The sequence below is a fragment of the Anguilla rostrata genome, chromosome 1 (assembly GCF_018555375.3).
Source record: "Anguilla rostrata isolate EN2019 chromosome 1, ASM1855537v3, whole genome shotgun sequence".
Classification (NCBI taxonomy): Eukaryota; Metazoa; Chordata; class Actinopteri; order Anguilliformes; family Anguillidae; genus Anguilla; species Anguilla rostrata.
Genome location: NC_057933.1, coordinates 66,033,909 through 66,058,126, shown reverse-complemented (window position 1 = coordinate 66,058,126; position 24,218 = coordinate 66,033,909). Strand labels below are relative to the sequence as shown.

General features: G+C 38.7%; 1 protein-coding gene across 1 annotated transcript; it reads left to right on the top strand.

Moving 5' to 3' along the window:
- Positions 1-23,741, top strand: c4b (complement C4B (Chido/Rodgers blood group)). The gene is made up of 41 exons (XM_064350307.1): positions 1-158; positions 665-848; positions 1,650-1,824; positions 2,489-2,559; positions 2,650-2,738; positions 3,389-3,471; positions 3,772-3,859; positions 4,090-4,219; positions 4,331-4,478; positions 4,771-4,883; positions 5,483-5,644; positions 5,747-5,923; positions 6,577-6,762; positions 7,555-7,704; positions 9,042-9,174; positions 9,326-9,397; positions 9,813-10,025; positions 10,161-10,272; positions 10,369-10,439; positions 10,642-10,781; positions 11,003-11,218; positions 12,673-12,724; positions 13,069-13,158; positions 13,315-13,521; positions 14,121-14,196; positions 14,386-14,578; positions 14,793-14,897; positions 15,446-15,608; positions 15,950-16,164; positions 16,688-16,846; positions 17,157-17,216; positions 17,333-17,423; positions 17,989-18,166; positions 18,465-18,555; positions 18,966-19,040; positions 19,149-19,251; positions 19,481-19,570; positions 19,691-19,783; positions 20,047-20,130; positions 20,944-21,076; positions 23,477-23,741. Exons 1-41 carry the CDS (start codon positions 91-93, stop codon positions 23,616-23,618), a joined length of 5,181 nt encoding a protein of 1,726 aa, XP_064206377.1. The 5' UTR covers positions 1-90; the 3' UTR covers positions 23,619-23,741.
- Positions 23,742-24,218: the final 477 nt, after the last annotated feature.

Sequence of the window (24,218 nt, the reverse complement as noted above, 5' to 3'; positions counted from 1 at the left end):
TTACATTAATACAGGCTTGGAGTAGACGCCACAGTTCATTACTAGTTCTGTGCTGAGAGGAGACAGGCAGAGACAGCATCTGGTTTAAAAATGCTGTCCTCAGTCTACCTGCTGTTGTGCCTCTCCTATGCCGTACTTCCCACCTCTGCAAGTAACCGGTTAGTAATAACCTGCATGCGCACTAGCATTCTTATTCTGCCATAAAGGTTTTGTTCATTTTTAAGTAATTTAACCTTCAGAAATACCTACTCTATATATCAAGCGTATCAAAGATTGTACCAGGATTGTTTTGTGCATGCTTGGTCTATCCTCTGTTTTTAACTGACTGAAATTGCCTATAAAAGTTTTTCTTTTTTTTTTTACTATTCTGCAAAAGGTAAATCAAAGTGGTGAGTTTGCTTTTCGAAGATGTTTAATAAATACTGTTTTAACAGTTTTAACAAACCCATTTTCTTTAGTTTGCTGTAGTAGACACATAAGCATACGCATTAGAGTATGTATCCGGATAGAAATGAGGACCCAATCCATCTGTACTCAGGAGGTCTACACGACCCAACCCGTACCAGCCTGACAAGCTAGCTGTAGCTCAGCCTTACTGAGCCTGAGCACAGAAATAACAAAGCAATAACAAGCACACAGAGAAAATGGTGCAGTTATTTTTCAGGTTCCTGGTCACAGCTCCCAGTGTTTTCCACGTGGGGGTGAAGGAAAGAGTTCTAGTCCAGTTGTTCCAGTCTCCCCGAATGGTTTCACTCTACCTGGAGGATGAAACAACCGGTCTGGTTGTATCCAACAAAGTCACAATTTCCCCAACTGTTGAAGGGACCATACAGACTGTGGAGCTGGAGGTACGTGGCAGTAGTGCATGTATTCTGCTTCTGAGAGCCAGTCGTGGCATATCACTTTAGTGCTTGAAACCTGGGTGATTACCAGTTGATTTAATGACGGAACATTACACCATATACTTTAACAGTAGGTATGGCCCTTAAGGAATCTGGCAGCTCTAATCTACTAATAATAATAAAAATGGGAAAATTTCAAAATTATTAAAGTGTCTATGAAAATGTGACAATTATGAATTCAGCAAATTATGCAAAACATGTTCATAAATATAATTATTTTCCTGAGAAACATAGCTTCAGTATTATTATTGTAGCGTATTTGATATTGTCATTTCAGAGCTTATATTTAATGCTTTTAATCTGTGAAAAAATGTAGTATAACCATTCACCAATAACATTTTTGTAGTATTTTAATGCCATCAAATGGTTTGAATTATGCCACTTTGATTTACATATCAATTTGATTGATATTAAAAATTTAATGTGATGCAACAAAAATTATATGGAAACATGAAGTTGAAAATATACATGAAGTAGCATTAAGTGTAAGTATTATTTCTGAATCTGTTTCTCAGATTCAATCAATAAATATGTGATCAGCCTTTATATTTTACATGCAAAGAACTTTGACCTTCGGAAAAATTCAGTTATGGTATTTAGGGTCCATTGGAATAAATACTAATTCATAATTATGTTGCACTGGAAATTGACAGCTAATATCAAAAGAAAAAAAAAGAAAAATCCATAGTAATCATTAATAATATATTAAATTTTATGCTAATGATTACTATGGTTTTCCTTTGCCAGGTGAACAGAAACCAAATTTCGGAGCTGGACATCTTCCGAACAGAAACCCCATATTTGCTGCTGGTGTATGATGACCAGCCAGAAAAGAGAGACATGGTCAGAGTGCTTGTTTCTCAGCACAGAGGATACATCTTCATTCAGACCGACCAACCTGTATACAACCCGACACAAAACGGTATAGTCCCAAAGAAATGAAAATGTCTGTGTAATGTCGCTATAGGTTTGTGACTTGGTTGAGCTAACACCGTAGTCATGTAAAAGAACGGCACATTTAAAAATGAAAGAATGAAAGGAACATCATTATTGATCTATTCCTGTTAAATTGTGACAGGGAGAGTCAACAGTGACATGTCCAGTAATATTTCATTCTGTAGAGAGTTAAGACTTCAGAAAACACAGAGAGGATGTGGATGTTTGTGTTTTTATGTGAGAGAGACACATATCATTATTGCTCACTGAAACTGATATCATAACATCTATGCAAGTCTCTAAAACCGAGACTTTCATAGTTATTATGATACCCTTTCAAAAAAGCTAGCTATGGAACAGCAAATGTAACATCTCAAGATCAAGATGCTGTTTATAACAAAAACACTAAACAGTATGTACCATGGAAACCAAGGAGGTTTTTATATCATAAATCATAAATGCTACTCTGTTATGGTTCCCAGAGTGGTGGTAGTTCTTCTTAATGCACAGTGCAGTGAAGATGCAAGCATAACCTGATACAAAGGTTATGTGCTGTGACTATTGTTTATTTTGTGTGACTGATTTCATGTGTGTGTGTGTGTGTGTGTGTGTGGGTGGGTGGGTGTGCATGTGTGCGGACGTGTGGACAGTTAAGTTCAGGATTTTTACGTTGGATCATTCCATGAGACCCCATACCGAGCCTGTACACATCAGCGTCATTGTGAGTAAACTGATGGCTCTTACAGCTTTATTAATGCTTCACAGCTGCATTATTATGGTACTGTCACAAGTAATATCGTTTGTCTCACAGAATTCTGGAGGAAATACCGTGAAGAGAATACACCAGATTCCAGAAGGCGGGATCTTCTCTGACTACCTCAAAATTCCTGATGTGTCAGAGTATGAAAATTGAGAAACTCTACTTGTCACCGGTGACACGAGCCACCATGCCATAAAATACTCACTGGATGTTGACACAGTTGAAAGAATGAGTAGATGCAATGAAAATTAGTGGTTTGAGTGGTGCTTGCTACATGTATTTTTGTGCTCATGTGCAGCCTTCCAGTATTGGAAGCTGATGATGCATGGAAGGGACAAGCGTAATGGTTGAGATTGAGAACACCGGATTTGGAAGAAAAATAGAAAATTAAAAAAGGGATCTGCAGTAAAGGTTTTTTGGCTCAGTGTCTGTATCCAGACAAAGTCAATAAGAGCATTCCTCTTCTATTCAGGGTATTACGAGAAGAGTTACAGAGAAATACAGAAAAACCTTATGAAGCAAGTTTATATCAGGCAGAGGTACAAAGTTTGCACATACATGCAACAAGCCAAATCTCTGATAACCTCCTGGAACACATTAATCCCCTCCAGGAAACCAAATACTTCAAGAACAGTACTTCATAAGATAATGAATTATTCATTTATTGGTGTATGCATAATGACACTCACTGAAACCAAAACTAAGGCAAAATGTTTTTTGTTCGGATAAGTTTGAAGAGCTTAGCTCACACACTTGACATTCTGTACTTACGAACTGTGATTTACTTTAGACCCGGTGTGTGGAAGATTGTGGCACATTATCAAGGAGATGAAAAGAATGCTGTCACACGAGAATTTCATGTCAAGAAGTTTGGTGAGGAAGACATATTTTTTGTTTTTCTTTTTGTTTCCACCTAAATTAAGATATTTGTAAGAACCACATTTTGAGATTACTGTATGTAAAATAATCACAAGTGTCTTCTAATTTATGAATGACACCGAATAACAGAAGTTTAAATCTCTGTTATGTATTCAGAAAACTGCCCTTACAGTATTAGAAAAGAAAAATTGCTCAAATTAGGTAATGTCTGTTTGTAATAACATTACTTTCGAATTAATTTTGGCTTGTTTGTTGGCAACTATTGTATCGTTTCTTGTCTTGGCTGGGTCCCAGTGGTCCCGAGTTTCGACGTCTCCTTTGAAACAAAGAAGAGCTATTTTCTGGTGGACTGGGAGCAGTTTAACTTCACCATCCTTGCCTCGTAAGATTGCACACCCCAATGTACAGTTTAATGAAAAATATAGCCCAGTTCATGGCAATGTGTTAAACAATGATATGGTTTATATGGAATCTCAGAACAGTACACATATGACATAGAACTAAGTTCATAATCAATAGCTTAATGCTAAATGAGCTGCTTAAATACTGTTTGCCAAATATGATAAAAAGCTTTCCAGCATTTTCAGGTGATATTGGAATACTTTCTCTCAGGTACTCGTATGGTGAGACTGTGAATGGAGCATTTCATTGCCGTTTCGGAGTGAGAGAGGAGGGGGCAGATGGCAAAGAAGGGGGGAAAGCACCGACAGTATTCATCAGGGGACTGGAAGAGACAGGATCGGTGAGGCAGTGGGGGGTGGGGGTGGGGTGGGGGTGGAGAGTGAGGCTTTTAGGGCACTTTATCTGGCTACTGTTGCTAGTGCAATCCTGACCTCCTTTGCCTCTTGCACAGGTAAAGGATGGGAAGGCGGTGGTCAGTGTCCAGAGGAGCCAATTCCTCAACCTCCTAAATCGCAACAAGATCGATCCAGTTGACCTGAGACAGCTGGCACAGAACGGAGCACGATTTTACATCACTGCATCCGTCACTGACATCCACAGTGAGAGGGCTCGGTGGAGAGATTTGGCAAAAGACTGTTAGGAGGACAGTAGATAAAGAAGATGAAAAATTATTATTCTTATTATTCTGTAATCAATAATTTCCATTTTTATTTATTTCTGATGAAAATTTCTAATTTTGAAATTATTTCCCACTGACATGATTATGCCAAGACCTGAATGGCACTTAATTTAAGCAAAATGACAAACTTTATATTGCACTAAGATAAATGTTCCTTTCATCTCTCCTCCTCCCTTTGCTCCCCTGATTCCTTTGGCTGTTCTTACTCTCAGGTGGGGAACTTCAGGAAGCTGAGATGGATCTTCCAATAGTTGCTAACCGCTACTCTGTGGACCTTTCCAGGACTCGTTCTTACTTTATTCCTACAGTCCCTTTTCAAGTCCAGGTATGAAAGAATATGAGAACTGTGTCAATTTAAAGTAAATTAAAAAAGTTACATCCAGATTACTAAAACTGCATCAAGGATAAACCTGTTTTATTTATGATTGTGAACATCATCAATTTCATAAACCCTTGATTGCCCCTATACCAGCCATTGTAAAACCAGCAGGTCATCAGAAACATCACAACATGTCTAAAATGCCCTTCAATATACATAGAGACTGTCTGGACCAATGGAAAACACACTAAAACTGAAAAAACAGAAAATTAACTATCCCTTTAAATGTGTGGTAACCAACCCTGTTCCTGGTGGTCTACCGTCCTGTAGGTTTTCATTTAAACCTAATTTGGCACAACGGATGCTACTAATTAACTGCTCAACGAGATCTCCAGATGTTGAATGAGTTTGTTTGGGTTGGAGTGAAAACATTCAGAATGGTAGCTCTCCAGGAACAGGGTTGGTTACCACTGCTTTAAATTGATGCACTAGTTTGGCTTCATGTATGTCATTTTTATCAGAAAGAATCCATCTATTTGGTCAGTGTATTCAGTACAATTTAGTTAAATTTCTACAACCCTCCACCTTGTGTACTCTTCTTTCAGGTCGTGGTTCGACTCCCTAATGGGTCCCCAGCCCCGCGTGTGAAAGTGGAGATTCAAATTCCAGTTTCCAATGATCAATCCCAAATTGCCACAACAGATTCAGAGGGAGCAGTTAATGTCTTCTTTTCTATTCCCGACAATACACCAGCTACAAAGATTACTGTGAGTCAACAAAAATGTCCTGTCAGCCCTACAAACCCAGACACTGTACAATGCATATTTTCAAAATCTTTTTCTTCTCTTTTGTCTCTCTCTGTCTATCAGGCAATAGTAGATGGTTATCAGTATGAGATGACTGCTCTTCCTGCTTCATCACCCAGCAGAAGCTTCCTATTCATAAACATGAACTCAAAGGTTGTGACCCCAGGGGAGGGAATCTCAGTTGACATTGACTTCATAACAGTTGGAGGTGGTCCAGTGGATAGACACATTTACTATCTGGTGAGAAGCAGATGTGTATGTATGAAGGAAATGAAATACAGTATTGGGCAATACTACACACAAAAAGAGGTTTAAGGAATATGATACAGCGAGGCATTTAATGGCAAGGAGTAAAGTTCATTAGAATCATTCTGTGATTTTTTTTGCATTTTTGATGCCCATTTTTTCTTTTTGTGAATAAAACTTTTAAAACCCATGCAACAGAACCATGTGTTCACTGTGACCACAAGTGTCTATCCTTGACATTGACCACATTTTGTCATCCATTGGCACTGCTTCAGGACCTATCAATATTTACACATTTCTAATCAGTATTTTTAGAACTGAATCAAACTGAAGTATAAATATCATTTTGAACATAGGTTGAGCCACAATCTAAATTTAATTGAAAATTGAAAAGGGTATCCTAATTTTATGTTTACTTTGGAATGACCTTTGAATGATATTTTTACAAAGATCTGAACTTTTTTTACTTTGTTCACAATCCTCTGCTTAAGCTAAACATTCCTAGCTTTTGAGAGGCATGTGCAGTGGGTGTTTCTTTCTTAGTGATTCTCGCTTCCAACTCATCTCTCTATATGAGTAGGAAAAATATTGTAATTTGAAGTATTTACTTTACTACAGTGTATATATAATGTTTTTGTTTCCCTAAGGTACTCAGTAGAGGAGAGTTAAGGAAATCGGAGAAGGTCAGGACAGGGGAGGTGACAAGAATTATGCTCCCCATATCTAGTGACTTGACACCCTCGTTCCGACTGATTGCCTATTACTACAACCAGGGTGGTGACATCATTGCTGATTCAGTATGGGTGGATGTCAAAGATGTATGTGCGGGGAAGGTGAGTAGTGGTTTTAAATCTCCATTGGGAACATGATTGATGATTGAGAATTCAAAGATGGGGGAGGAAAGAAAGGGAAAAAAGCCTGGAAACTGATGGGAAAAGAAATTATGATCCTACTGATCATAAATTTCTAACCCGTCAGACAGATTGACCAATTATTAGTGAACAATTATTACAGCTAATCTTGGTAAATATGGTACATTGGCAAGGAGTAAGTTCATTTAATTAGCAGTGTAGTGTAGTTTGACCTCCATGTTTCTCTGGAATGTGTTGAAATCACATTTTAGTAAATGAAATATGTAATATAAGGGAATTAGCTTCATTGATTCTTTGGTGATTGGCCTTTTTCTAACCATAGAGAACATACCTACAGCATTCAACTGTGCCATGTATATCCAAATTAATTCTCTGTCATCAGCAGACCCCAGACAAACACATCCACAGGTGCTACAATGCTGTATTCCACATAAATGAACATGACTAATTAAGCAACGCACACTCTCTCACTTATGGGGAAACATCATTCACTCTTGTGTCTGCCGTGAAGTCAGCAACAGCCTACAGTCCCATTTCTTGTCTCCCAGCCAGTGAATCCAGTCTCATGAAGAAAAATCCAATCTCATGATGATTTGCCAAAAAAAAAAGAAAAAGCAAAAAAGTACAGTTTAAGTTTGCAAGAGACCTCAATGCCTGCAATAAATCTTTATCAGTTGTGAATAGATATAATTATATATTATGCAACTTCACTGTCAAAATTGTAATATGAATATTTATACATGATTCTTCCAGATTTCCCTGTCTTCAGGGACACCATATCCTCCAGGGTCAAAAGCTGAACTGCACATAGATCTGCAAGGTCAGAAAGCTAAAGTAGCCTTACTGGCAGTGGATAAAGCCATCTATGCACTAAATGTCCAAAACAAGCTCACCCCAAAACAGGTAACCCTTCCCCCTGCTGGACCACCCTGCTGAAAATTCTATTTTAAACCAGCTGAACTAGTAAAGCTGGTTTAAGCTGTGTTCTCAACATTTCTAACCGGTTTTAGCTGGTCAACCTACTAAACCAGCTGTTCACCAGCTAATTGTCAGCTAGTCCACCAGTTTAGCCACCAGCTTACTCTATCAGCTTAACCAGCTATGACCAGCCACAGACCAGCTATGACCAGCTTTGACCAGAAACAGATGAGCTAGGATCAGTGTAGAATCCCAGCTGGTCTTAGCTGGAATTTTCAGCAGGACCGTTGTTATTTTGATTGTTTCCAAGCAAACCATTAAGTATTCCAGTTGTAACACAATAATAAACAAGTATGGTAAACAATCATAAGGGAAACTTTAAGAAGTTAATTCTTGGGAAGTTCAGGTGTTATATTTGTATTTTCAGTTCTGTCTTTTACAGTTCAGAAATTGACTTCTCATTATCATTATATTGTCAACCATTTTCAAAATATGACCATCACAGATAACTCTCACAGCACTGTTATTCCTTCAACTGCAGGGGTTTATTCACCCCCCATGCTAACTTATGCTCAAAAATAATAACACAGCAATTAGACATAATTTCCCAGTTTACGCTTCATTATTGCTTAGATATTGAAGTGGAATTGTCATGCGTTTAACTACAATAAAACCTGGTGGATAAGAAACATGAGTGCATTACACCCATTTAAATGCAACTTCGAATTTGTGTCACTTATAATTTACAATTTACAAAACCTGTAGAGGGAGTAATTTGACAGGGATGATGCAACTGAATACTGATCACTCTTCCCTATCAGCCTGCTAGAAAAATACTGAAACATCATAGAACTGCCCATATTTGGTGTCTCAGTGTTGCTAAACAAAAACATCACCAACAAAACATCTTACACTGGTGGTCAGTAGACAACTTGGTTTTCAATTAAGAGTTTTCAAATAAATGTGTTGTTTGGCTTGCAGTGACAGAATGGAATTAATAATAGTACATGCCTCTAAAAGGAAAAGGCGCAATAAATCTAGAAATTGATCCCTTTTGGCTAATTATGTTTATTGTGTGCTCGGTCAGCTAGCTAGCCAACAAGCTCGATAGCCCGATAAGCCAGCTAGCCAGTTTAGCAGATAGCCTGGTTAGCTAGCTAGCTAGCTTGCTGGCCAAGTAAGGTTTTCTCCCCTGCATCATCACAGAGTCACTGTTAAGATTTTCTAATATGTATGTGTATAAAGTATCTATTATATAATGCTTTGTAGTTTTTCTGATTTTTATATCTGTTACAGTGGGTTTTGGGTTATGTTGTGTCCAGGTCTTCGCCTCCATGCAGTCCTATGACCTGGGCTGTTCCTACTCTGGGGGTTATGACACAGCGGCCGTTTTCAACAATGCTGGCCTTTCCTTCATCTCCCATTCCTCAACTTCCAGGTCGCAAATGCGGAAAGGTATGTGCATAGACACACAGCTGTAATAAACCACTAAACCTCAGCTAAACTTCAAAAAACACTCCTCAGCTATTCAAATATTTTCCTCAGTGTTCTAATGTAGTTTCTTTGATTTTCATGTGCCTCCATGTGCTGTTTTGTTATTCTCTAGGCTTTGGCTGTGAGAAAGGCTTCAGAAGGCAGAGAAGGTCTCTCAATCTACAGCAGTTTATGATTTCCAAAGGTAGCCACATCTTGTTTCTCTCCCCTGCATAATGTTCCTTTCACAGCAGTCTATGATATATTGTATGTCAATGCTTTCAGTAGGCTAGTAGAGCAAGACAACACAAACGTTGCATTTAGTTCCATAAAATACATTTGTCCTTAGCATTTTTTTCTATTTAATATTGAGAATACAGTTTTATGTTATGACGTTTTTAGATTAGCACCAAGCACTTTTGGATATGAAGACAAGCTGTTGCAGAAGACAGGCTGTACATTTTTCCATTGAACAGAATTACAATAGTAATCATATATTAAATAAAATGTGCATGATTTCAAACAGTATGATCACATCACACACAGTCCTGATTTCCCTGTATTCAAATTAATAGTTATGTATTCCATCTTTAATGCTCCCAATTGGGCTTTGTGGTCAGTGTTTAGTTACACAGATGAAAAGCTACAGAAGTGTTGCCAGGATGGCTTCACCCTGATTCCCATGAGGCTCAGCTGTGAAGAGCGAGCTCGGAGAGTATCACGTGGAGGGAAAGAGCAGGCCTGTGTCATGGCCTTCCTGGACTGCTGCCATGAAGGCGTGAAGCAGAGGGACAAGAAGATGCAGCAGGAAGCTCTCAAGGGGCTGGGCAGGAGTGAGTCTGTGGCTCTGCGTGTATAACCAAGAAAATGTTTACAAAAGAATTGGTTCTTTCAATTTACCATATCTTATTTTTAAGATAAAACTAAGGAACTGTGTAACTTGCTCTCCCTTTTCCTTTGACTCTCAGCTGCTGATGGAGGAGAAATGGAAGACTTCTTTGATACCAATGTTGGAAGCATTCGTCGCTTCTTTGACACTAGCTTTGAATTTAAAGAGATCGATGTGAATGGGGAACAAAAGTGAGTTGGCGTGCACTGTAACAGACAGTTTCAGGTGCTGTTCAGTCGGGCCTGATGGGCAAAGTTATTTACTTACACAGTATCTCGCTCTTCCAGGTATTCATTAATTCTGCCTGACTCCATCACAACCTGGGAGATTCAGGCTGTCAGTCTGTCTGCTTCACATGGTAATAATCAGAATCCTTCACACTATCCAGCTCACACACACATATTCACACGCACACACACACGCACGCACACACACACTGATTAGTCATTTTGCATGCGTAGGTTGCTTACATTCCAATAGGTTGTGTGAGTATGTTTTTATTATAAAGTAACATAGTATGCACGTTATTCATCATACATTGATTTTGTGTGTCAATACAGGGTTCTGTGTGTCGGAACCCCATGAACTGCGTGTATTCAAGAAGGTGTTCATCTCTCTGCGCCTACCCTACTCTGTAAAACGATATGAGCAGCTGTTCATTACTGCTGTCATCTACAACTATGGAGACGACAAAAGAGAGGTAACAGCATTTTACAAGATCGTGGACTAGGGAAGTGGCACAAGAACAATTGCATTGAAAAAGCTAATTTTCTCCCCTGACCCTCTGAATACAAAAACATAGAAAACATTTTGAACATTCAAACCTACTCCTTTTATTCCAGCAGCAGGCTATGCATATTTCAGTAAGCACAATATTAGAATGTAATGTTCAGTAATCCTTTATCTCTTTTTGCTCGTCAGCTGTCTATCCATATGAAGTCAGAAGAGGGGCTGTGCTCACCTGGCTCCGCCTCCAGCCTCTCCTACCTTAATGTCACTGTTTCACCTGGCTCTGCCAAAACAGTGACCTTCTCTGCAGTTCCCATGGTGACAGGAAAGATTCCTATCACCCTGTTGCTTTATGACAAAGAGTGGGATATGGGTCTAGATTCTGTTCAGAAGAGCCTGTTGGTTGTGGTGAGTGGAGGAGGACTGATGAGGTCTAGCATTCTTTGGTTTGTCTCATTCTCTACTGGTGAACAAGGTTCTCTTCTTCCTCTGGATGTACCCATGCTGTGTGTTCAGCAAGTGTGCTTTGTCATCATCTGTTTATTTGCCTAAATAACCCACAGGCAGTTGTCAAGAGCATTGAGGAGAATATGGAGTTTTGGGGGTAGGTGGGGGCAAAGTAAAGCCACACTGTGTTGAGTAGTGAGATGGATTAATCCCTCATGAAATTTTGACCAGTGTTGCTCTATGTAATTTGTATGTGTTACTATAAGAATGGCATACTATGCAGGATATTTTAGTGTTACTGTGGTCCTGTGTTTTCAGTCAAAGAAGTATCTTCCTCCATCTTCAACCCCACCCGCTCACCCCAAGGACCCCCCTTAATGTAGTGAGCTGAATAGCTAGATGTAACGTTGGTACTGTGAAATGAGGGATCATGAGCAACAGAAAGAAGACAGATTTGATTATAACTTCATTCATTCTGTTATGTATAGTTTAATGAATTCCATTATGATGAGCATAATAGTGGTTTTCTCGTATTTAGAAGTGTCAGACCCTCTTTAAATTGTCGCTAGCTTCACACTGCAAGTAACGTTACTTATAGGTCCAACAGAAAACAAGCTAACTCCACATCACTTTTCATCCCCGTGGTAAATTTCAGCTGATGCCACAGAGGAAAAGGAATTCTATGGTTAACTTTGTTTCTTGAACGAGCACTATTGCTTTTTGCTTCTCTGTACGTGGCCATCTTTTGCCAGTGCAGCAGCTAGCTAGCTTGCAAGAAACACCACTGAAATGTGATCCCTGACCACAGGCTGTGTAGCCACACCCACCCCTCCCCATGCAGGAAAGAACAGAACACCCAGAAACATCCTGAATACATTTTAGAACAGTGATAACCAACCCTATTCCTGGATATCTGCCATCCTGTAGGTTTTCATTTCAACCCTACTTTGGCACACATGACTACTAATTAGCAGCTGAAAAAGATCTCAAGCTGTTGACTGAGGTGTGCTTTGATAGGGTTGGAGTGAAAACCTACAGGACAGAAAATCTACAGGAGCAGGGTGGGTTACCACTGTTAATACAGGTAAAGATGCATGAATTTGGTGAAAGTGTAACGACAGAGAATGCCAGTGCATCATAAATATGTTTCAGCATGGTTATTTTAAAAACAATTCAAGGTAAAAATCCTGCTTAGTATGCCTTTAAGGTGTTTCTGTATGAGGAAACACACACAATGCAGTGTGGTTCCATCTGCCATATGTTAGCTGTGTGAACACGAGTTCTGTGCTTGGTGTACACAGTAGTGCACCTCTGCTCAAGCATTCCAGTTTGTAATTGTTAAGGCTCTGAGGACATTGCTTGAGTAAACATGGCTTCTATCTTTATGCTAGTTTCTTTCTGTGTTTTTTAATCAGACAGAGGGAATAGAGAAGAGAGAGGAGATGAGCTATTTTCTTGACATTGATGGTGAGTGGATGCGGTGGGGATGGATGCGGAGCAATAAGAGAGAGAAGCATTACTACGATACCATCAATTCATTTTCCCTACTGCTTGCCACTGTATTTTTTTCTCCACTGTATTTTTTTTTTTTTTTTACCATTGTATTAGTCATTTATTTGTGTATTTTTATTAAAATGAACCCAAAATGAGTTTTGAAGTTGATGAATCTTCAGCTATACATTGAGAATAGCTGCTTTTTAGTTATAAACTGCTGTATAGCTGGTTTTTGGCTATACAGTTAGACATAAATTGTATGATGTGCTTTTCATGTTTAACACCACTTCTTACCTCTCTCCCATAATTTCTTACAGGGAGAAGTGGGAAGAGTTTTGAAATTGATGGATATTTGCCAAATAGCACAGTTCCTGACTCTGGAACCAACCTGTTTGTCATGATTGAAGGTACTCCTTCTTGTCTTTATGATGTACCCAAACTCATTATTTACACTGTTGTGTACATAGCTGTATGCTGTCATTGTTGTGGCTGGAAGATGAACATGGACATAGTGTTTCAGTCTCCATGTCAGTTTGTAATCTGCTCTCTGGCCCATCTCCCAGGTGAGGTGTTTGGCAAGCCAACCGTTCTGTCCCTGCTCTCTGCCTCGGGGGTGGTGGGGCTGCTGCGAGCCCCCTTGGGGTGTGCTGAGCAGACCATGATCCTGATGTCCCCCACGGCACTGGCCCTTCGATACCTGGACCTCAGCCAGGGGTGGAAAGAACTTCCCCCACAGACCAGAGACACAGCGCTCACTCACATAGAGAACGGTAAAACATGTAGCAAAATCCCCACTTTGCGGTTTATTATGGACTTTGACATGCTGTATGAATTCAAACAAGTGTTCCTTCAACACGTTTGCAACGGTGTCATTCATTTTGATCACTGTGAAACTATGTGTTTTAATTATAAGCCATATTTGTAGAAATGCATCTATTGCCTGATACTCTCTCAGGTATTATAGTGTTTTTTATGCATTAAAGATTTTTATGGATTAAAGTAGCAAATGCAAATTTATGAGACTGGCTAGCCATGAATGGTGGATACATGGAAAACAGGCCTGAGGATGTTGCCTATTTTATTTATTTTTTAATTCATTTATTTATTTATTTATTTATTTATTTATTTATTTATTTAGCCAGGACACCCCATTGACATCAAAGTCTGTTTTAGAAGGGTGACCTGACATAATACGCAGTTACAAAGACAAAGTCACAGATCAAATTAGCAGTAACATATAGTTATATTGCCTTTCCCTGGGTGATGGGTGCTGTGTCATTCTGCTCCAGTTTTGTTGACAAATCAAATCAGTTCTACAGATATTCAATCTTTAGCTTTCAATTGTATTATTTCTCTCTGTCTTTGTCAGCTTATTCCAGAATTCTGACATTCAAGAAGGACAATGCATCCTATGGAGCATGGCTAGAGCATCCCGCAAGCAACTGGTCAGTATTTTCCCTCACTTGTCTGTACACTGTAGAAGTTCACATCAGGGATCCACCAGCTGCATGTAAGATGACAGGATTCCTGACTCCTCCTTAACTCACATGATTCCAGTCATCCTCTTCAATTCTTTTTATATAACCTTGAGTAAACATTATATTTGGACTCATTACATCCCCCCCCCCCCCCAGGCTGACAGCCCTCGTGGTGAAGGTCATGTGTTTGGTGTTGGACCGACAGCTGGCCGGAAGGGGAGAGCAGGGCCGACAGGGCATGGGGTTTGTGTCAGAGCAGGAGATCTATGAGTCAGTGAAATACCTGATCTCACAGCAGAAAAATGGGAGCTTCACAGACCCCCATCCAGTCATTCACAGAGAAATGCAGGTAGGCTCACCAATGTATCTCTAAAGCATATAACAATGGGATATAAATGTGTTGTTAATATCTGCCATATAGATCATCAGTGTGACTGTGAGTGAATGAAGGGTTTTCACAAGACATTTAAAATTTTACTAAGATGTGTTTGATTTGTGTTTTGTGAAGTTTACAGTAATGTAGTAATATTGACCTATCAGATTGTTTATGTGTTGCATTGCAGGGAGGTGTGGGGGGTGTGGAGGGGGATGTGTCGCTCACTGCCTTCATAACCATCGCTATGCATCACTCCTTGCCTTTACTGAGTGAGGAGAACAAGAAAGACGTGGTAAGCTGATTGTAAAACTGCAGGCTCCTCTGTTATTACTGCGTGACCTGAGTGCTTCTATCGGTCTTGGTGCTCATCACAAATAACTGGATGGCTTCAGTCTGGCAGGCCACTGAAAAAGTTCAGTACAGTACAATTTATAACGAGACAATTTGCATATCAGGACAATAACTGTAGTGCTTTGTTTTCTTTTTTTCAGTTTTTTTTTTCTCTTCTAACATTTGATATCAGTGTAGATGTCTTACTGCCAAATATCAATGACACAATTAAGTATTTGGATTGTAACAATAGTACGAATGAATATTGTTAAACATTTAAAAATTATTTGTAGCTGTGAATGTTTCAAGCAGTTAATTTAATAAATTATTAATTAATTACTCCATGTGAATTATATATGCACTGTAATTACGTGAATTAAATATGCAACTAGCAATAGGTAACTAGAGGAACTGCTCTTTAGTCAGATACAGGGTGGTGTTCTGTGTTTTAGTTAAATCTATATGTTTGGTCAGATAAAAAAGCGGTATACTTTGCATTGCGTTACACAGGAGAACAGTATCACTGCTTCCATAGCCTATCTCATCGATCGTTTTGAATCCCTGGAGAGACCTTACGCTGTGGCCATCACCGCATACTGTCTGGCCCTCTGCCAAGAAGATCACAGCCTGGCCCTCTCTGCCTGGGGCAAGCTTAAAGACCTGGCTACTGAAGGTGTGTTACCCATGAAAGAGTGCAGACAGATATTTACAGTCATACTCCACCAGAGGTATATTGTTCTGCACTTATTGCTTTTCAGTGTAAGTAGTTTAATTTGTGGGTTTTGATTTTCAGCAAACTGCATGTTTTCCTTTTTGGTTCAAAATGACTGTGATAGATGTTTAAAGCTCACTTGTCAGACTGACTTATAACAACTTAAAATGTAGTTACTTGGCAGATGCTTTTAGCCAGACTGACTTACAAGGGTGCATTTAACAGGGTAATTCTGGCTTCACGCCATTGCCCATGTTCTCACTCAGCTCACGACTCTCCCTTCTCTTTCTCCAATTAATCAGATGGAGATTGTCGGATGTGGGCCTCCAGATCTGACCTGCGATTGGCCAATGAGGTGCAAGGTAACAAGGTTCCACCCCCTCATGCTATCACAGTAGAGACCACAGCCTATGCCCTTCTAACAGCAGTGGCCAATAAGGACATGGAGTGGGCAGATTCAGCAGTCTGTTGGCTCTCAAAGCAGGAGAACTATGGAGGGGGTTTCAAATCCACCCAGGTAAGGGAATTATATAAATAGATCACTCGCCTCTTTTAAATGCACACTGCACTGTTTTGCCTTAGTTACAGCTCAAAGCTACCATTGTTCATTAACTTGTATTTACCTTGCCACTTGTATGTTCTGTGCTAAGATGAGGGCAAGAACTTTATTCCACTCAATGAAAAACATATCCCTTAAATCAAAATGCTGGGCATAGTGTTTCTTTAAAAAATAAAAAAGCAATTTTATTCATGGCAGTAGTACCAAAATTAAAGTCAGGTACTATTTTTAAATAACTGCTGTTCCAAATCAGTGGTATTAGTATGGTCACCAGTATGTGTTTGTAGTTCTCTAGTGAGTACTAACAACAATGCGTGCCATTGAACTCCTTTCCAGTCATGTTTGATGTCATTTCTTCAAATGATTCAATTTTTCTACATATTTACATTTTCAGGGGACTGAAATGTAAGTTATAGGTGGCTTCTCAATCTCTTTCTTGACCTCTTTCTTTCTCTTTCTCACTCTACCCTTCCCTTCCAAGGACACAATAGTGGCACTGGAAGCCCTCTCTGAATATGCATTAAGCAGATCATCCTCACCCTCCACAAAGCTGGACTTGCAGTTCACTGCACCAGGCAGGAGCCAGAAAGCAAAATTGACTATGGACAAACCTGGGGAGAGAGTGGAAACTGAGCTGAAGGTAAACAGTAACAATGCCATGTACAATAGCCTATCTAAATTGATTTAGTTATATTTACATCAACTTATGACTGGCAACTCAATAATTGAATTTGATTGTTCAAGTCAAACCAAAAAAAAAAAACTGCAGTTGGGTTTATGTTTTGTTTTTAACTTTAGAAATATACCAATTTGAGCAAGTGTTTTATTCAGTTCTTGTGACATTCACACCTGCCACCTCCCAAATTGGCCACTAGAACTAAAATGAGCCATTTCCGTGGACTCATGTTTTGCCAACACGTTTTACCAACTTGTCTCTTCTTCCCTCTTAGAGGCTGTTGGGAAGCAATATTAATGTACAAGCATCAGGACAGGGAAAAGCCAAGATGAAGGTACTCTCTTTTTTATAACATTAATATCCAGTTATGTTTGCTTCAAGAACTGTTGTACTATGTGGTGGTGTGATATCTGTATGTTGAAATATATGTGTGGATGGTCCATTTTACAGGTGGTGATGGCATATCATGCACTTCAGCCTGAGGACACCTGTCAGCTGCTGTCCATTAGCATCACGGTGCAGGGCAAGGTTGAATACACTGGTGAGAGTGGGACAAAGCTAACAGTGAATATATGTACTTTTCCAAATTATGCATTTCTGCATCAAATATGCATAAATTAATTCCTTGTATGTCTGAGAAGTTACAAATTAGTGCTAAGTACTGGAAATATTTGTGTGACTGAACAGAACCAAACTTGGAACTTTCATTCAAACCTTCTACGTACCTTTCAGTTTCAAATTCTAGAAGTTAACAGTGAACAACGTGTCTCTTTGAATCTCATGAAACCAACAGAGGTCTGATTGTACTTCTACCTCTTGGGCCATGTGAATTCGATTTGCTGTATTGTCTGATTAGATTTGTCAATCTATCAATCAAGATGATTCCATTTCAAACGTGTTATATTTGGTTGTGCATTTCATTGTAGCCTGCTTCATGAATCATATCATTCATAAGCTTTCCAAAATACTACATTTTGAACATGAAATGCTGCTATGGGAGCCAAATAGATTTTCAAATTATTATTGTATTATTGACAATGTATTATTGACATGTACTACATTGCAGTTGTTGCTGAAGAACTATTATCACTGTATTTTTTTTTTAGCTCAAGTGTTAGATAACTATGACTATGTGGACTACGATGAAAAAGGGGAGAGAAAGGAGGAGGTGGAGGACAGAGACATCCCTCATTCAAAGATCGAGTGGTTTGATGCTCGTAGTAGACGCAGGAGAGACACTGATGAGAGCCGGAAGACAGCTGTGGAGTATGTGGTCTGTGTCAGGTGTGTTAAAGAGTGATTCCATCACTGAGTGAATGATGAATGAAAGTATCGAAAGGTGATTGTATGCCATGGTGATTTGCAATTGTCTGCAGTTTACCCTTTTCTATGGTGGGTTTATAACTTGAGGGTTTTAGGTTAAATTCTGAAAAATGTTGACAGAGTTCAGCTTTGATCTGGCTTTGTTAAAAGGTAATGTAAAAGTATCAGCCACAAACTAGTTGAGTCAGGCTAGATAAAGGTGCCTGTCAAGAGAATAGTCTAATATAATTATGTGTTTCCATTATTTTCATAATTTCAGCCATGACCTGAGTAGAAACCTCTCTGGCATGGCTATTGCTGACATTACGCTGCTCAGTGGCTTTGAAGCACTGACTGAAGATCTGGATAAGGCAAGTCGTCATCATCATCACCATCATCAACTTTAGTTAATCATCTTCTCATCTTTCTCTCCTTATTTGCGCCGTGCTTCATTCCTTTATTTTTGGCACACATTTGCTCTTTCTTCCTTTCATATCTTTTGCAATCAGTCTCAAAAAAGGAGTAAACTGTTAAATGACATTTAGGGTGAATCAGAGGGTGTGTACTGAACCTTGTCGAGGGCCTGCTCAGTTGGGATCCTAATCCGACTCATTGTACGCATTAGATCTTGCCCTTAAATGAAATGAAAATGTGAGCAATTATGCCCTTTAAGGCATTAATATGTCAACCTCCATATGTATGTATATCATATCATCAGTATATCGTTTCTCTCTCTCTGTCTATCTCTCTCCCTGCCCCCCCCCCCCCTCCCCTCCCACAGCTGAAGGAGCTATCAGACCGGTATATATCTCACTATGAGACCACGCAGGGAAGAGTTCTGTTGTATTTTGATGAGGTAAGACATGAGCACTCAAACATACACACATATACACTCTCTGTCACTCAAACATACATGCATATACACTCTCTCTCACTCACCAACAGATTCTCATTCTAATTCCAGGTCCCAGAGGGAAAGGAGTGTATAAAATTTGGAGCTGTGCAGAGAGTACCTATAGGCCTACTACAGCCTGCTCCTGCTTCTTTCTATGATTATTATGAACCAGGTATGCTTGTGCTACTCCTTCAGTTCAACCCTGGTAGACAGTCCAGAAAATGTTCATATCCATAATATTAATTTATATTTCTTGAGAAAGATTAATTGTTTAAATTGTACTCCATGTCGGTGAAGTGAATAAAATGACACCCTTCATTTTTGAACCAGTTTGAGGAATGTTCTGTATGTTATCAATAATGCTTCAACCTTTCATGCTGACAATGTCTTGTCCCCCTCAGACAGGAAGTGTACTATATTCTACAGTGCCCCCCAGAGGAGCAGAATGGTATCAACTCTCTGTTCAGGGGAAGTGTGTCAGTGCGCAGAAAGTGCGTAGTCAGTTATAATACAGTTATGTTGTAATATAATAGTTAAATTAATTGTGGAACAAATACAAGTGACAATACTCATTTCAGTTTTGGTAATGAATATAATGTGCGTTCTTACAGAGCCCTGTCACAAGGAGAAAAAGACCTTCGAGATGAGCGCCAAGAAGAACGCACGTTTTGACTTTGCCTGTTTCTTTCCCACAGTGGAATATGGTGTGTGCACATCCCTGTGTCCATATCCCTGTCCTTATCTTTGTGTTAAGTGGTACTGTGCAAGGATATTTCTAGTTTTTTTCTGTTAGAATAACTCACACTGATCATGTCCTGAAATCTTGAAAAGACTTTTGTGATTGTGTTACATGATTGGTCCTACAGTAGAAACTTAAGTGCATTTTCCATTTTACATTTCTTATCTCTTTAACTTTTTGTATGAATTTGAAGTTGTTCAAGTTTGACTGTGTCGTCCTATGTTTCAGGTTATAGGGTGAAAATTGACCATATGTCTGAACAGAGTAACTTTGAGCTCTACCATACCACAGTGATAGATGTTCTCCGGGCAAGTAAGTGTGATCACTATTTATGATTGGTCAATGCCAAAATTTCTGTCATTGACGTTAATTGTTTTCATCACTCACATTTGATAATGAAGAGGTGCAATTGAATTCAATACTGGAAATTTCCTGTTGCCAGAGAATCTGACTGTAGGTTGTGCCTAATGTGATATACAGGTGTATCCACTCATTTGCATTTCATCATTGTCATTTCATCTGCAAATGTTCAAAGCAATACTATTTTATTTGTTACTCATTTAAAGAAAAGAACGCAGATTGATTCATATATACCACATATTATCCACTTGGTCAGATTTCATTTATGGCATGTGCTCCGAAGATCTACTGATTTCTGCATGCTCTGAATATACTGATTGGAGACTGTGATGTTTTGACATCTGTCCAATAGAAAGATTGGTGGACCTATACAGTGTCTACTTTAAACAAATGTCCATGAACTATCAGATCATCTGTAAAATAGCTAATACACTTATGGTATTATAACTATAAGATAAAATTTGAAATATGAATAAAAATAATTTAAAGATTGGGGCCATACAGTGCCATGTTGAACTGATGTCTGTTAACAACACTCACTACAATGTCATCTGTTATCAACAGACTTATCTATAATGTCAGAGTGAAAGGAGTAGCTGCTCACTAGTAGTTATTTAATGAGGTGCAGTTTACCATTCAATAAATTTAGTTATCTAATTGAATGGAAGTATCAATTGAAAAATAAGCTCTTTCTATGACTTATATTTAGTGTGCACTAGTGTGTTGCACGATGTAGCAATGTGTGGCATGCTCTCTGTGTCATAGCTGGCGACGAAAGTGTGGCAAAGGGCAGTGTTCGGGTGTTTGCAAAGAGGCGCCAGTGTAAAGGGACACTGCAGATGGGCAAGACCTATCTCATCATGGGCAAGGATGGCACCACCACTGACACACATGGACAGTCAGTATCACTCTATGCCGAACAATTACATACTATAATGGAGAATGTACACATCGACATGTTCTTTGACAGTAACAGTTCTTTTCCTTGTGTATATTGTGTAAACAGTCACCTCCAAAATGAAAATGATTGGCACTCTTGATAACGACTGGGAAAAAGACTGTATTAAATAAACAACACAAGTAATTAGTTATATTTGGGAAACAATATTCTTTAAAAATGTATCAAAGAAAATAACAGTTATATATAATAATAATTTAATTTCCCATAAAGGGACATCAGCCCTTTACAAGAATGACTACTAACAAGTTGTTTTATATAGTGATATACAGACCTGCTTACCTGCACGCATTTTGTGTACCAACCACGCAATGCTTGGTCAAAATACGCAGGTATATATATAGTAATTTAATTACGGAAAACAATCAATTAATACAAAACAATACCGTACATTTATTCGGTATTTAAACTACATCCCTCGGATTGAACCAGATGCTAGTACCTTGTGCTTGCGGTTGTGTAACCCCTCCCCGACCCACTCAACATCCACTGATACGCAGCGGTACTTTATTATCCACCGAGGCGTAACGCTGCATTGCTGAGGTAAAATGGGAAGTGGGGAGTAATAATCAAGCACAAAAATGTGACCGTGATGTTAACATATAAAACGTTAAAACATGTTCGGTAACTTTACGAGATGATGCATTTCAAGATGTATATCCTAATTAGATACATTTGTGTATATAGTTAGTCGCAGTAGTAGCTTGCATACGATTTAGCCTCGTTACAAGACGTGAATAACTGATGGAGTAATTTAGCTGCAGTAACTCAAATGCTACGGAGACTCTGTGTTCAAACTTTGAATCGCACACGCTCTGTTGGAGCAAAGTGACCATTGCAAAGGCGTTTGACTATAGACTGCTAACGTAGCAAATAATTCCTATTATTGTAGCCAGTCACCGGACCAGCCTTGCAGTTAGAAAATAATCATAACGTCAGATGACGAAGCTACTAACAAGGAGAGAGTGAGAGCATTGTACATATTTATTGATTTACTTCTGTTGCTGTCAATGTTGTTACGGTTATATATTACATTTAACATTATTATTTAAATATTATTATTATTTTACATATTATATATGTGTGCTTTGGCAATAATTACATTTGTATTGCATGCCAATAAAGCAACTTAAATTGAAAAATTAAAATTGAGAGCAGCAGACCTACTAAAAAGAAGCGAGTCCATGCCCCCCAGAAGTTCCTCGCAAAATATCCGGAGAAATGGCCGTGCCTCCGCCCCTCAAAACTCCCGCACCATGTATTTTTCACATTGTGCAATTATGATTTTGACATTAGCCACCAAGGAGCTTCAGTTAACCTCTAGTTACAAAAGCCTACATTCCTAGATAATTTTTCAATTGAATACTTTTTTTTTTCATTAGGCCTATATGAAGTGTGCCTATATAAGCTGATTCAATGATTTAATTATTAAATAAAAATGGAAATCATGAACAGAAAGTTTTATTCATAATTGACTGTTTTACATCGCAACATAAGTTTCTGTAAATATTTGGAAATGAAAACATATGTTACAATATACAAAATAAATTCAATTTTGATTAAATAATTGAATGCAGTTCACTTATGGTTATCAGTTTGTATAAGCACACATATCATATAATGAAATATCATGAAAAAAATTGATTTAAGCAGTTGTACTCAAACATTTGACTTGCAAGTATATCATAATATAGCCCAGTGCAATGCAAGTGATATTTTAGAATCAGGTCAAATTCTACAATTTTGCCTGATCACTTTAACAGTCAAAACTAGAATTATGAAGAAAGGCTTGTGTGTGCATGCAAAGCGAAGTGGTGCGAAAGCATGTGAACTTAGCGTTACACTGACTATTGTGGTACTCAAAATATTTTCCTAAAGTTGGCAGGTCTGTATGATATTGCTGAACATACTGGGGAAGACTGTATACATGTATTCATAAACAATCTCTGAAGATATTTTTTTATCCATGCTTGTGGACAGCCACCTTCAAACTGCACATTTTTTATTGGGTTCTATTCTAGAGACTGAAATCCCCATTGGAAAGTTGATTGTTAGGTATTTTTGGGATCATATTCTTGCTGGTAGATTAATTTGCGTCCAAATGTGAACTTTTTTGGTGGAGGGATATTACAGAAGTAGGTTTTGGCCAACATTGTCTTGGTGTGTCTTGGAGTCTATGATTCCACTGGTCCTAACAAGTGTTATTCATTTTATACAGCAAGTTTTGCTCATCTTTACCAATGGTGCCAATGTATTTGGAGGTGACTGTGATTTGATTATATACGCAGTACCTCTCTTTTCATCTGTTCATCTTTGCTACTATGTCTACATATTTATCAGAATGCAGTACCTGTTGGACTCCTCATCCTGGGTCGAACAGTTGCCGAGTGAGAGCCAATGCCAAGCGTCCAGAAAAAGATTTCAGTGCAAGGACCTGAACACATTTTTGTCCCAGTACCAGACAGATGGCTGCACTCAGTGAAGGACCCCAAATGAAACCCTGAAGCACACGCTGATTCACTCAGAATCGTACTCATACTGAAAAAAGACATACAATGCCTAAAATTTTCAAACTTTGTTAATAAAAATCTAATTTCAAACACAATTTCATTGATTTATTGATTAAATCTGTTTTATTGTTTTTACCACTACCATCTACCACTAATAATGTCAATAAGGTATGGATATTTCTCAAACTATTTTCACAATATACAAAGCAGTAATCATCCCCATGCTGATTTAGGCGTGATTTCTGTTGGGTAACTCTAAGAGGAATGCAATGTTCCTTGATGATGCATCAGAATGTGGACACACCAATGATGTCACAAGGTAGGTCTACATATTGGCAAATGCAGCACTCTCTTCTCAAGAAAAGCAGTAGAGTAATTGCTGAGAAAAAGCCCAAGGTCCCAAGAATAGAAGCATGGGACTATTCTGAATCCAGAGGGGAATGGAGCCTTCTTAGTGAACCCTGAATTTATGTAACAGAGGTTATAAATAAATGGCAGTGGTCGAATGTCAGATAGATATAATTAATATGATCTATGGAAAGAGGCAGCCGAGTAAACCAAGAATACCCAAC